The sequence below is a fragment of the Cyrtonyx montezumae genome, unplaced genomic scaffold (genome assembly GCF_038088225.1).
Source record: "Cyrtonyx montezumae isolate F1298 unplaced genomic scaffold, pur_monq_1.0 scaffold_21, whole genome shotgun sequence".
Taxonomy (NCBI): domain Eukaryota; kingdom Metazoa; phylum Chordata; class Aves; order Galliformes; family Odontophoridae; genus Cyrtonyx; species Cyrtonyx montezumae.
The window spans coordinates 4,198,139-4,210,352 of record NW_027071948.1 but is presented as its reverse complement, the minus strand read 5'-3'; the positions used below and the strand labels follow the sequence as shown (position 1 = coordinate 4,210,352).

General features: G+C 58.3%; 1 protein-coding gene across 1 annotated transcript; it reads left to right on the top strand.

Annotated features, from left to right (window-relative positions):
• Positions 1–1,343: 1,343 nt before the first annotated feature.
• ATP13A2 (ATPase cation transporting 13A2) lies at positions 1,344–10,391 on the top strand. Its single transcript, XM_065738099.1, has 29 exons — positions 1,344–2,012; positions 2,099–2,266; positions 2,354–2,412; positions 2,488–2,596; positions 2,705–2,784; positions 3,048–3,125; positions 3,206–3,275; positions 3,367–3,501; positions 3,912–3,978; positions 4,124–4,255; positions 4,350–4,517; positions 4,589–4,699; positions 4,788–4,834; positions 4,918–5,054; positions 5,242–5,293; positions 5,373–5,579; positions 5,650–5,763; positions 6,156–6,312; positions 6,384–6,504; positions 6,591–6,715; positions 7,346–7,506; positions 7,578–7,670; positions 7,739–7,818; positions 7,996–8,148; positions 8,255–8,351; positions 8,493–8,716; positions 8,855–9,006; positions 9,082–9,254; positions 9,365–10,391. The coding sequence occupies exons 1-29, from the start codon at positions 1,491–1,493 to the stop codon at positions 9,530–9,532; spliced, it is 3,960 nt and encodes a 1,319-aa protein (XP_065594171.1). The 5' UTR covers positions 1,344–1,490; the 3' UTR covers positions 9,533–10,391.
• Positions 10,392–12,214: the final 1,823 nt, after the last annotated feature.

Genomic DNA, 12,214 nt, shown 5'->3' with positions numbered 1-12,214 from the left:
GCATCTTAGAGCCCACAAGCAAGCCCGGAGCATCCCCTCATCCACCTCCAAGCTCTAGCACGTGCTGGTTGCGTGAGGGATGCTGCCAGCAGTGGTAACGCGTGGTACAGCTTGCACAACAGAGGAAACCGTGGCACGTCCTCTGCTTTGCTCAGACATCCTGCTCTAAGGGGGATTTCCCAGGCGATCTGCTCTCTGCAGAAAACCGAGCAAACGGACGGGAGCACACCTCTTCCTCACCGCTGCAAACCTCGTGCTTGTTGCTGGGCAAAGCAGCGCGGTTCCTTTCCCTGCCAGCTGCGTGAGGCATCGCTCGTTATCAGAGAGGAAATCCTCCGTAATGCGAAAGCAAACGATGGAGCGGATCACGGACAGGCGCTCGGCAGGAGCACCTCCTGCTGCTTTTGTGTGTTTAGCGTTGACTCTCTGGCTGCGGGACATCCCCTCTGCTATACCTGGCTGTACGCACCGCAGGGACTTCACATTCCCCGACCCCAACCCCACGCAAGGAAAACGTTTGCTCCGTCTCCCTTCCCGCAGAAGAAACCCTTATAAGAGGGCGGCTGTGGCTGTGCGGCTGAGCTGATGCTGACAGCGGTTTTGTTGCAGATGAGCCCCCTGCAGCCCCCCCCCCCCCATCACCGTGGGTTGGGGGGGAAGGGAAGGATGCAAAGCCCCTATGGGGGCAGAGCTGCTGCGTTTCCTTGCAAGACGCGGAGCTGCCTACTCTCATTGGGGATCACTTCCCCGTCTGCAGCGCTGGGGGGGAGGGAGGGGGAGGTGTTGGGGGAGGGGGTGCGAGGACTACAAATCCCGGCAGTTTCCACGCTCCGCCCTTCCGCTGCCGCTGCTCTGCGCGGCCCCGAGGCGGCAGCGCACGGCCCACGCGTGGCCCCGCCATGAGCTCAGGTCAGGGGCACCGTGGGAGGGGAGGGGGCAGTGCGGTGGGGAGGGTGGATCCCTGGCGTCGCGTGGTGCGTGGCCCTATTTTTGCATTCAGCGTGGGCCGAGGGGATGGCAGCGCTGCTGTTGCCATGCGTGTTGCGGGGCGTGCAGGGTTTGCATCGCGTGTTTCCCCGCTGTTGCGTTTTGCAGCCCCCGGTTGGGGGTTGCACCTCTGCTCTGCTCCGCTTTGCTCTCTTCTCCCTTCCTTCGCTTCCCTTCCCCCATCTCCCAAGCGGAGGGGAGGGGACAGCACGGCTGACGTCTCCCGATGCCCGTGGCACTGGGAGCGCTGGTGGTGCGGGGCAGGAGCGGGGACGGCAGCTGCCCTGGGTCGTTGTTTGCGGACGAGGTGTGGCCGTGCAAAAACTGGTTGTGCAGCTTTAGCACGCTGGCTTTGCGGCACCGGTGACACGGTTTAGGGCATCACCGCGCTGAGCTGTCCCATCCCGTCCCGGTGACATCAGCTGGGAGCTCCGTCTGTGGGCTTTGGGAAGCAGCCGGGATGGGAGCGGGTGAGAAAAACCCATGGTGACGGGGTTGGGGTCATGTGGGAGTCACAGCAGTGCTGGCAGGATGGGGGACAGCCGTACTGTCCCCAAAGGGTTCCTAACCCACTCCCCCCCCAGCCCCGGAGCTGTTTTATGGCCATGCACACATGGCACAGCGGGATGCTCGAAGTGCTGATAGAAAAGGGTGAAAACACATTTTCCATCCGTTTCCCAGCACCCAGGAGAGGAGGAAAGGACAGGGAGCAAAACAAGCTTGAAAAGCACGGCGGGACGGCTTGCCTGGCACTGCCCCAGCTCCGCTCCCTGCCTCGGGCACTCAGCCCTGTGCCAGCTCCTGTCCCTTGGCACCATCACACGCAGCTGGGGACGGACACTGCGTCCCACCTCCCTCCACCCATTGGGGTTTTTGTGGCTTTTGGAGGCTTCATCTGTGCCACGACATCGCGTTTTCCCCCCTCCAAACCCTCTGTTTTTCACACTGCAGACAGCAGCAGGCTGCTGGGCAGCCCACGGCCGGGCTACGGGACGCTGCAGCACGACGGGGACCCATCCTGCATGGTACGTACGGGGGGGTTTGGGGTGGAGGGGGGGCCAATTAACGAGCAGGCAGACACAAGTGTGAGCATGTGCCCTCGTTCCTGCAGGAGGTGACGGGGTACTGCAGGCAGCCGTGGCGTGCAGCCCTGTGCCACGCGTGCTGTGTGCTGAGCGCTGGGCTGCTGCTGCTGATCTTCCACTGGAGACCCAGCCTGAGTGTGCGGGCCAGGTGCAAGCCCTGCGCCCTGGGGCAGGCAGATTGGGTCATCATCAGGGTGAGCACCGTGGGGGCGAGGGGGATTTGGGGACGGGGAGGAGGGGTCCCTGCTTTACAGGCTGGGATGCTGAGTGTGGCGTTGCAGGATCGATTTGGGCAGTGCTTCACTGCACGCGTGCGGAAGGAGGCGCTGGGTGAGGGCAGGTGAGCAAAACCTGTCACGGGGGAGGGGGAGGGTGGATTTGTAGAGACTGAGGTTTGTTCTTTGCCCCTGAGCAGCCTGGAGCATCACCCCAGGGCCAGGCTGGAGGACCGCAAGAGCAGCATCGCTGTTGGTGTGGCGGATGAGGAGGAGAGCCGGGACACCATCCACCTGCACCAGGAGGAGGTGAACCTGCAGTCCTGCTTTGAGCCCACAGAAACCACCCCTCCCCCCCATCGCAGCCCTCCCTGTGCCGCCCACACCCCCTTTAAAAGCCCACCCCTCTCTGCTCAGCACAACGTCCTGCGGTACTATCTCTTCGAGGGTCTGCGCTACGTCTGGATGGAGCGGCGGCAGGCGTATTGCAGGGTCAGGTACTCCCCTCAGCCAAAAGCGATCCTAAATCCATCCCCAGGTCGTGCACCCACCCCACAGCCTCCCTCCGTGTTGCAAAGCCTTTGCAAATCCCTGCACTGTGCCCCTTTTGTTCCTGCTGCCGGCCTTGGCTGAGCACGCAGGAACAAGATGCTCTCTCTTTCCCAAAGAGTTTTTGTTGCCGGGGACGTGGACGTGCTGTGTGTTCTCTGTGCTCCCGGTGATTCTCACTCTGTTTTTCATTTCTCTTTTCCTCTCCCAGCACCCTGGATGAAGGCTGGACGTGTGCAGAGCTCCACCTCTGTCAGGCTGGACTGGGCCAGCAGGACCACAGCTCCAGGTGGGCATGCAGGAGCTTGGCAGGGCACAACAATATACCATGGCATCGTCACTTAAATACCTTCCACCTTTACCGTGCAGAAGAAAGATCTATGGCCCAAACCTCATCGAGGTGCCTGTCAAGTCCTACGCCAAGCTCCTGGTGGAGGAGGTGAGCACCCATGGGGGGGCTGAGGATCCAGGAGCATCCCCAGTTGTCTGCAGAGCATCCTCAGCCATCCTGACCATAAACCTCTCTCCAGGTTCTCAATCCCTTCTACATCTTCCAAGTTCTCAGCATCGTGCTGTGGGTCTGCGATGCCTACTACTACTACGCCGCCTGCATCTTCCTCATCTCCACCATCTCCCTGGGGCTGTCCCTCTATGAGACGAGGAAGGTTGGTGGTGGGACCCTGGGAAAAGCTTCACAAAGCCCAGCCCACCTTGGGATCTGGCTTCCTGGGGCATCACTGGGACCCGGCTTAGTGAAGCCAGCTGGCCAAGTGTGCTTTGGAGAGGCTTCGTAGAGTCATTGAATCATTAAGGATGGAAAAGAGCTCTGAGATCCAATCCAGCTATCCACCCACCTCCACCATGCCCTCCCTGAATGCCACATCTCCACGTGTCTTGAACACCACCAAGGAGAGACTCCACCATCCCTCTGTGCCAGCGCATCACCGTTCTTTTAGACCACATCCTCTACATGCAGTCCCCATCCTGGTGCTCTTAAGCCCCATTCATCTTACAGGTGCTTTACTCTGCCTGTTGAGCTGCTTCTGGCTCCCCCTAACAGCTCCCTCCCTTGCAGCAAAGCACCACGCTGCGGAACATGGCCAGGATGTCCATCAGCATCCGAGTCCGCCGTGCTGACGGAGGTGAGCGTGATGCACACGATGAACCAGGCATGGGACCAACCCCATCGCTTGGGTCTGCCTAGTGGCAGACCCACTGGGAGCTCCCTAGATGGTGTCTCATCCATCGCACTCTTGGGTTGGGGCTCAGATGGGTCTGTCCCAGCAGAGGAGGCAACAGTGAGTTCTGCAGAGCTGGTGCCAGGTGACTGCATCAGCCTGCCCTCGGATGGGGTGCTGGTCCCCTGCGACGCCGCGCTGCTGACGGGCGAGTGCATGGTCAACGAGAGCATGCTGACGGGTCAGAGCATCCCAGTGTCCCCTTCCTATCCCTGCCTCCACCCCCTCGTGGTTATAAATCAGCAACGCTCCTCGCTGCTGGGTTTTTCCTGCAGGGGAAAGCGTGCCGGTGCTGAAGACGCCTCTCCCGAGTGGCGGAGGGGCTGCGGGCACCGTCTATAGCCCCAAAGAGCACCAGAGGCACACGCTGTTCTGCGGAACACACATCATCCAGACCAAGTCCTACGTGGGGCAGGAGGTGCTGGCTGTGGTCACCCGTACAGGTAGCACCGTTGTGTCCCTCGAAGCGGTGGTTTCGAGTGCGTGCTGAGGTCCTCCTGCTCTTACCCCATAGGGTTTTGCACAGCCAAAGGTGACCTGATCAGCTCCATCCTCTACCCCAAGCCCGTGACCTTCAAGTTCTACAAGGATGCCGTGAAGTTTGTGCTGTTCCTCGCTGTGCTGGGTAGGGAGGCAGTGCTGAATTCCTCCTTGTGGTGGAATCCCCATCTCTACTCGGCTTTGCACCACAACCCATTCTTTTCTCTGCGCAGCTCTTGTTGGCACACTGTACAGCATCCTCATCATGGTGAAAAACCAGGTAGGGAGAAGCCATCCGACCGTAGAGATCTACCAGTTGTTGTTATCAGGATGCTCACCCCATGTACACACCTCACCTGCCAGGTTCCCGTGGGGCAAATCATCATCCGTGCCCTCGACCTGATCACTGTTATTGTGCCGCCAGCTCTTCCAGCTGCCATGACCGTGGGCACCATCTATGCCCAGAACAGACTGAAGAAACATGGCATCTTCTGCATCAGGTTGGACTTTTAGGAACTATTTCTCCTCTGAAAGAGTGGCATTGCCATTGGGTGGTGGGGTCACCATCCATGGAGGTGTTCCTGTGCGGAGATGTGGCACTGAGGCATGGTGGGGATGAGTTGGGGTTGGGCTGGATGATCTTAGTGGTCTTTTCCAACCTTAACAACCCCGTGCTTCTATGCTCAGCCCTCCCCGCATCAACCTGTGCGGGAAGATCCGCCTGGTGTGCTTCGACAAGGTGAGTGCTCAACGTGGCTCCACACCACGGCTCCCAGCTCGGAGCTGCTCCCGACCCACCGTGCTCACCCACCCTACAGACGGGGACGCTGACTGAGGAAGGCTTGGATGTTTGGGGGGTGATCTGTCTGGAGGACGGACGCTTCATGCCCATCATCCACGAGCCACGCTGCCTGCCTGCTGGCCCCATGCTCCATGCCCTGGCCTCCTGCCACAGCGTCACACTGCTGCAGGGACAGCTTGTCGGGGACCCCGTGGACCTCAAGATGATGGAATCCACTGGATGGGTAAGGGGAGCGGTGGGACTGGTGGGGGGAGGAGGAGGTGGCATGCATTCCGCTTGTGCATCGCTTCCAGCGCCTGGAGATGGTGGAGGATGATGAAGGGGAGCTGCCTGGCTCGCAGCACTTTGGGACAAAGGTCTTGGCCGTGATGAACCCTCCACCTGAGGAAGAGCAGCCGCCGGGCAGGGTGAGTGCCTCACAGCATCCAACGGGGATGTTCCAGTGGGATATTAGGAGGAATATAATCTCCATAGGAGTGGTGATGTGCTGGCACACGTTGCCTGGGGACATGATGGGGTCACCATCCCTGCAGGTGTTAAGGACTGTGGGGATGTGGCACTTCAGAACATGGGTCAGCAGGCGTGGTGGGGGTGGGCTGGCACTCGGGCTTGGTGGTTTTAGAGCTCTTTTCCAACCATAATGATTCTGCCATGCTATAAACGGGGATGGTTTGGTGGCTGGACTCAGTGATCCTAGAGGTCTTCTCCTCTTCTTTCCTTCTCCTGCCTTAACGATTCTGTCCCTGGATTGCAACCCTGAGTGCTGTGCCTCACTCTGCTGGGTTGCCACATCTTCCAGAAGCACCACTCACCCCTGGGCATCCTGCGTCGCTTCCCCTTCTCCTCCTCCCTGCAGCGGATGAGCGTCCTCACAAAGCTCCCCGGCGACAGCACAGCCTGGCTCTACATCAAAGGGGCCCCAGAGGTGGTGGCCAGCCTCTGCAGCACGGACACGGGTGGGTTCCCACGCTGCCATCCCATCCCTGTGCCTTTGGGAGCCGTTGGGAGCCCGCTGTCCCCGCGGCAGTGCCCGCGGATTTCTCCCAGGTGCTGCGGCACTACACCGCCGATGGTTTCCGTGTGCTGGCCTTGGCTTGCAGACCCCTGGGTGTGGTGCAGAGCTTTGAGGATGCCCTGCAGCTGACGAGGTCAGTGCAAACAGGTTTGGTTTTAGATCCCCCTCTGGTCCTCGTGGTTTTGGAGGTGGTGCCGTGCAGCTCGCTGTGCCCAACAGGGATGCGGCTGAGAGCAGCCTGACCTTCCTGGGCTTCCTGGTGATGAAGAATGTCCTCAAGTTGGAATCTGCACCCGTGGTCACACTGCTGAGGAACTCCGGCGTGCGTCCCGTCATGGTGACAGGTGGCACTGAGATGGGGACGTGGGGCTGGGGGAGGGTGGGTAAGGAGGGGCCCGAGGGGCACAAAAGGGCTGCGGGCTTCTGGCTGCATAGATCAGTGGTGAGGATCCACTGGGAGGTGGAGTTGGGGCTGTGGGGTTTGGGGTTAAAGGTTATGAAGTTTGGGGTCATGGGGTTGGGGTTAAGGGTTAGGTTCTGGGTTTAGAGGCTGAGGTCAGGCACTGGGGTTAAGGGTCATGAGGGTGGGGGTTTGTGTTTGTGGGATTTGGGGATAAGGGTTGGGTTCTGGGCTTAGAGGCTGAGGTTATGGGGCTAGGGATGGGGTCATGGGGTTATTAGGAATCCCAGACCCTATTTTATATGCATCCCCACCACATGATTATGTCATACTAGCATGCCTTGCTGATGGTTTTGGAGAGGTCAGGACCCTTAGACCTGGGACGAGCAAGTTGAGCTGCAAAACTGGATGCACTGTTCCACCATCAGCAGTGTAAAATCCCATGTCCAGAACCCCGATGTGCACAGTGCCCCGGGGGTGGTTTCAGCAAAGCAAGCAGAGCTCTGAGCATCATGCCAGCCTGGGTTCGGTTACTCCATGGCTACTGCAGAGTTACTCACACCCCCACCTGCAGGAGACAACATGCTGACAGCTGTGAACGTGGCCAGGAGCTGCTGCATGGTGGGACCAACCGAGCGGGTTGTCTTTGTCACTGCTTCCCCCCCCGGCCGTGACCAGCCTGCATCTGTCAAATTCATCCCTGCGGAGCTCTCGCAGGGCGAGAAGCAGCCAGAGGTGAGCTGAGGGGCAGTCCCAAAAATGTGCTGCTTATCCAGAAGCGGGCTGATGGGTGGGTTGCTCTGCAGGATGCACAGCAGTGGGACGGCCGCCTGCACCTGGCGCTGAATGGGAAGTCCTTCGCTGTGCTTCAGGAGCACTTCCCTGAGCTGCTGCCCAAGGTGCGTCCCCATCCCCATCCCCTCTGCGGGGTGTTGGTCACTGGGATCGAGCTGTCCCCTCCTTGCAGATCCTTGTCCGAGCCACTGTGTTTGCCCGGATGTCACCTGAGCAGAAGACTCAGCTGGTGTGCAGCCTGCAGGAGCTCGAGTGAGTGCCCCTGGGCAGCAGGGAGCAAAGGGACACAAGGCATTTCTGGAGCACTGGAGGCGTACTGTTTGCGTCCCGCCCCTTCCCAAACTGTGCTGAACACCTAGGTTTGGCCCTGAAAACCCCAAATCCCCCCGTGCCAGTGTTACAAATCCACCTCTTCTGCTTCTTCCCCAGCTACTGCGTTGGGATGTGTGGGGATGGGGCCAATGACTGCGGGGCACTGAAGGCGGCTGATGTGGGCATTTCGCTTTCTGAGGCCGAAGCATCTGTGGCATCGCCGTTCACCTCCTGCCTCGCCAACATTGAGTGTGTGCCCACGGTCATCCGGTGAGGATAGAGCCCTCGGGGGGTTGTCAGCACCTCCATCCCCTCTTTGGGATGGGGGTTTGTGGCAGGGCTGTGTTGCTGTGCTTGATGGTGGTTCTCCCTGCAGGGAGGGAAGGTGTTCGCTGGTCACCTCCTTTGGGGTCTTTAAGTACATGGCCCTGTACAGCCTGGTGCAGTTTGTGTCCGTGTTGCTGCTCTACACAGTGAGTCCATCTGATATGGGGATGGGATGCGTCAGCAGGGCCGTGGGAAGTGGGGGAGGACCACCCCAGTACTCGGGGATGCATGGTCCTTCCCTGCTTTTGGGTCCCCGTAGCTGAGAGCGTTCCGTTTCTCCCTCTCAGATCAACACCAACTTGAGTGACTTTCAGTTCCTCTTCTTCGACCTGATCATCACCACCACTGTGGCGGTGCTGATGGGCCGCACGGGTCCTGCCAAGGAGCTGGGAGTGCGCCGGCCCCAGGGGGCACTGATCAGCGTCGTGGTGCTGGGCAGCCTGCTCCTGCAGACAGCTCTGCTCATCACTGTGCAAGTCCTCAGCTACTTCATCACTGTTTCTCAGAGCTGGTACGGGACCTGGCACTGCGGGTTTGGCGATGGGGATGTCCGTTGGCCAAAGTCAACTTGGATGGTGCTGGCCGAAGCCGATGGGGCTTGGCACTGAAAGTCACCTTCATTTGCCACGCTGATCCTCTGTCTCCTTAGGTACGTGCCACTGAACAGCACAGTGACAGCTCCCCAGAACCTGCCCAACTATGAGAACACAGTCCTCTTCTGCATCACTGGCTTCCAGTACCTCATTCTGGCGGTCGCCATGTCCAAGGGGTACCCATTTCGAGAGCCACTCTACACCAACGGTGAGGATGGGGCTGGACTTGATCAAGGGGAAATCTCATGCCCTCAGCCCCCTCCTCAACCTTTCTTGCCCTCAGTGCTCTTTCTGGTAGTCCTCGTGCTCCTCTTCGGCCTCATGATATGGTTGACCCTGTACCCTCTGGGCTTCCCCAAAACCCTGCTGAAGCTGCAGGACATCGATGACTTGAACTTCAAGCTGCTGCTGTTGGGAATCGCTGCACTCAATTTCTTTGCTGCCTTCGTGCTGGAGGTGGGTAGCAAAGTGTTGCACTCAGGGGAGTTTTGTAAGACCACCATCCTCACAGCTCCATCCAAGAAACCTCCCCCCCCAAACCTGTTTTTCTTATATCTTTGCTGCAGACTGCACTGGACTACGGATTGCTGGGCTGCTTGCGTAAGCTGCGCCGGAAGAAAGCATCCAGAAAGCTGTTCAAGAGGCTGGAGAAGGATCTGAGCCAGCAACCAAGCTGGCCTCCCCTTAACGAACCACTCTTTGCTACCCCTCGGATGTCCATCGCCGTGAGATAGCACGCACCCAACTTCACTCCTCCCCGCTCCGCGGGTGAACGCTGCACTCTTGTATTTATTTCTCCTGGTCCCAGGGCTGACTGAGGGCAGCTGGTGCCTGGCTCCGTGTCCATCCCTTGGGATGCAGCATGCAGATGAAGGTGATCCCATCTTCCCAATGGGGAGACCCTCAGCCCCACAGCCACGAAACCATATGCTCCAGAAACCACGTGCTTGGTCCCGTGGCCCCACGAGAAGAGGTGGTGCGAGATGGCTAGAGATGAGAACTATGGGGTCCATGTGGGGGTGCCATCTGCCTTCTGCCTCCAGCACCGTGCCCTCCCAACTGCTCAGAGCTGTGAATGGAGGGGTCCTACTTGTCCTGCTGATGGTGGCACCCAGCCACAGGGCTCTGCTCACTGTGAAAAAACCTCCTCCCTCCTTGCTGGCCACCTCGATGTGTAGGAAATGTTTACAAACCACCCCAGCTTGCCAAGGACGGTCTGAGCCAGCTGTCAGCAGCGAGGGGCTTGGAGCATCCCATGCAGAGCCCAAACCCTTATTGCACACTCATGCTTTTTGGGTTTTTTTTTTGCCCTTTAGTCCATCGAAGCAGCTGGAAGGGCATCTGTCCACTCCCTTCCAGGTCAGTGGGAGGTTTTGGCATGGGATCTCAGCACACTGATGCTACTTCTGCAGGGTTTTCCAGCTGCCAACAGGAGTTTTGTAGCATTAACCCCCCTCCCCTCTCCCCCCCCAATCTCTATTTCTATTTTTAACTCCATTCCAGCGCGTGAAGGGGTGGAGAAGGGTGTACGACTTCTGGATTTCACATGGTTCTGCTGTGAGCACGTCTAATAAATTAATGCTATTTTCCTGAGCACACTGTGCACCTTTGGGGCAGGGCTATGAGGGAGGGAGAGTAGGGGGTTGGGGTTTGGGGTCATTTTGTTCTCCCTTGGGGCTGCGAGATGCTGCAAAAGCAGAGAGCCCAGGGATGGTACCAGTGGGACGTCGGAACAGGCAGGAGTTGACTTTGGCCAACATCGTCTCCGGTCTGTTTCCAACTGGAGTTTGCCAGCAAAAAAAAAAAAAGAAATAATAATAAATTTATATATATATATATATTTAATTGCTGGAAAAATAGAAAAAAATAGAGGCAGGTGTCCTTGCCAAAATGTCTCTCCGTGCAAAACTGCTCATCGTGCAGCATGTCTCCCTCCAGCATGGGAGTGGGGAAGCCTGTGGCTGGAGGTGCCAGGAATGCCAATCTCTGCAGGTGGGGGAGGGGCAGTGGGGAAGGGGGCTCAGCCATCTCCGAGCTTGGGACACAGTGAGGCATGAGCCCCCTCGAGCACGAGCGGTGCCTCTCTGCCCTCCTGGAGCTAGGGATTAGGTCAGGAAATGAGGCACAAGCAGAGGTAAGAGGTTTCCTGAAATCCTAGCCAGGGCTCGAGCTATTTAAGCAGGCTTCCTGAGCAGGGCGGGGGACGGGGGTGGGGGGGGGAGAAACCCGCCGAGAGTTTGCCTTGGCCCTTGCCAAGTTGAAAGCGCCTGACGGCTTGAAAAGCAAAAGGAGGGGGAAATGAATACACCACAGCCCCAGTGAAAACCTCAAAGAACCCATCCGTGCCCCCCCCCCCCAGCATCATTCACCCCCAGGGGTGCAGCAGCAGCAGTTGGGCTTTGGGATTTGGGACCATCCCCTCTGCTGGGGGAACCCATGCTCCCAAATTCCCGATTGAGGCCGTGCTTTCTCCCCCCCCCCAGCCTGGCATTTGGGGTTAAAAATGGTGTAAATCATGCTGAATTATTAAACCAGGGACATGGCTTCGGAGGAGGCAGGAGTGCAGTGGGAGGTGTACTCAAAACCTTGGGTTTAGCCACCCTCCAGGTGTTCGGGTTGGTAAAACAGGCTTGGGGAGCACCCTACATGGCCTGGTTGCTCTATCTGCTCTGAAACTAGATTTTCTTGTTGTTTTTAGAGCAGCCCTGGCTTCAGCAGCACTCACAAAGGAGGAATGGCTCATAGGTGTCCCCCTCCCCGGTGAGAAATGACACTGACACCCGATGTCTGAGCTCTGAGCCCGCAGTTCCCCTCCATCACTTTGAAGGTCTCCTGAAATCTTTAGGTTTCAGCCCAAAGTGATGCAGCAGTGGGGTGAGCACAGCGTGTGCATTCTTTGATGTTCCCATCACCCTCCGGCAACGGGAGCATCCCACACTGCCCCGCTGGCTCCTGGCAAAAGGCTTTTGGGGGGTGGGGGTGGGGGACGGGTCGCACCCCCAGGATAAAGCTGCACCCATCAATGGGAGCTGCTGCACCTCATTTATGCCCCTTGGGGTTGGGGGGGGGGAAGGGCTCAATCTAAAAATTAAAGCCTTTCCCACTCCATGCCCCATTTTGCACACACACAAAAAAACCATAGCACACCCAAATCTGAAGGGGGTTGGGGGAGGGTTTCTTGGGGTCATCCCTCTTTCCCATCCTCCAACGAGAAGAAATTGCTCCTGTGTCCCGGAGTGATGCGGAGCGCCGCGCAGAGCCTTCCTCCCCCCTCTCTTGCGCCGTCGGGTCGAAAGCTAAATGGATTTTAATGAAAAAAAACAAAACAAAACAAAACAAAAAAAACACTATAAATCCCCCCCCTCCCCCCCCAAAAAAAAATAACCACCGAAATACCCAACGTTTCGCACGGCCCA

Excerpts from the sequence above, each read along its gene's own strand:
- ATP13A2 (XM_065738099.1), top strand. The coding sequence starts at position 1,491 with ATGTGGGAGTCACAGCAGTGCTGGCAGGATGGGGGACAGCCGTACTGT. Across the intron at positions 4,700-4,787 it reads GCTGTTCCTCGCTGTGCTGG|CTCTTGTTGGCACACTGTAC; the intron begins GTAGGGAGGCAG and ends TTCTCTGCGCAG. Across the intron at positions 9,007-9,081 it reads AGAGCCACTCTACACCAACG|TGCTCTTTCTGGTAGTCCTC; the intron begins GTGAGGATGGGG and ends TCTTGCCCTCAG.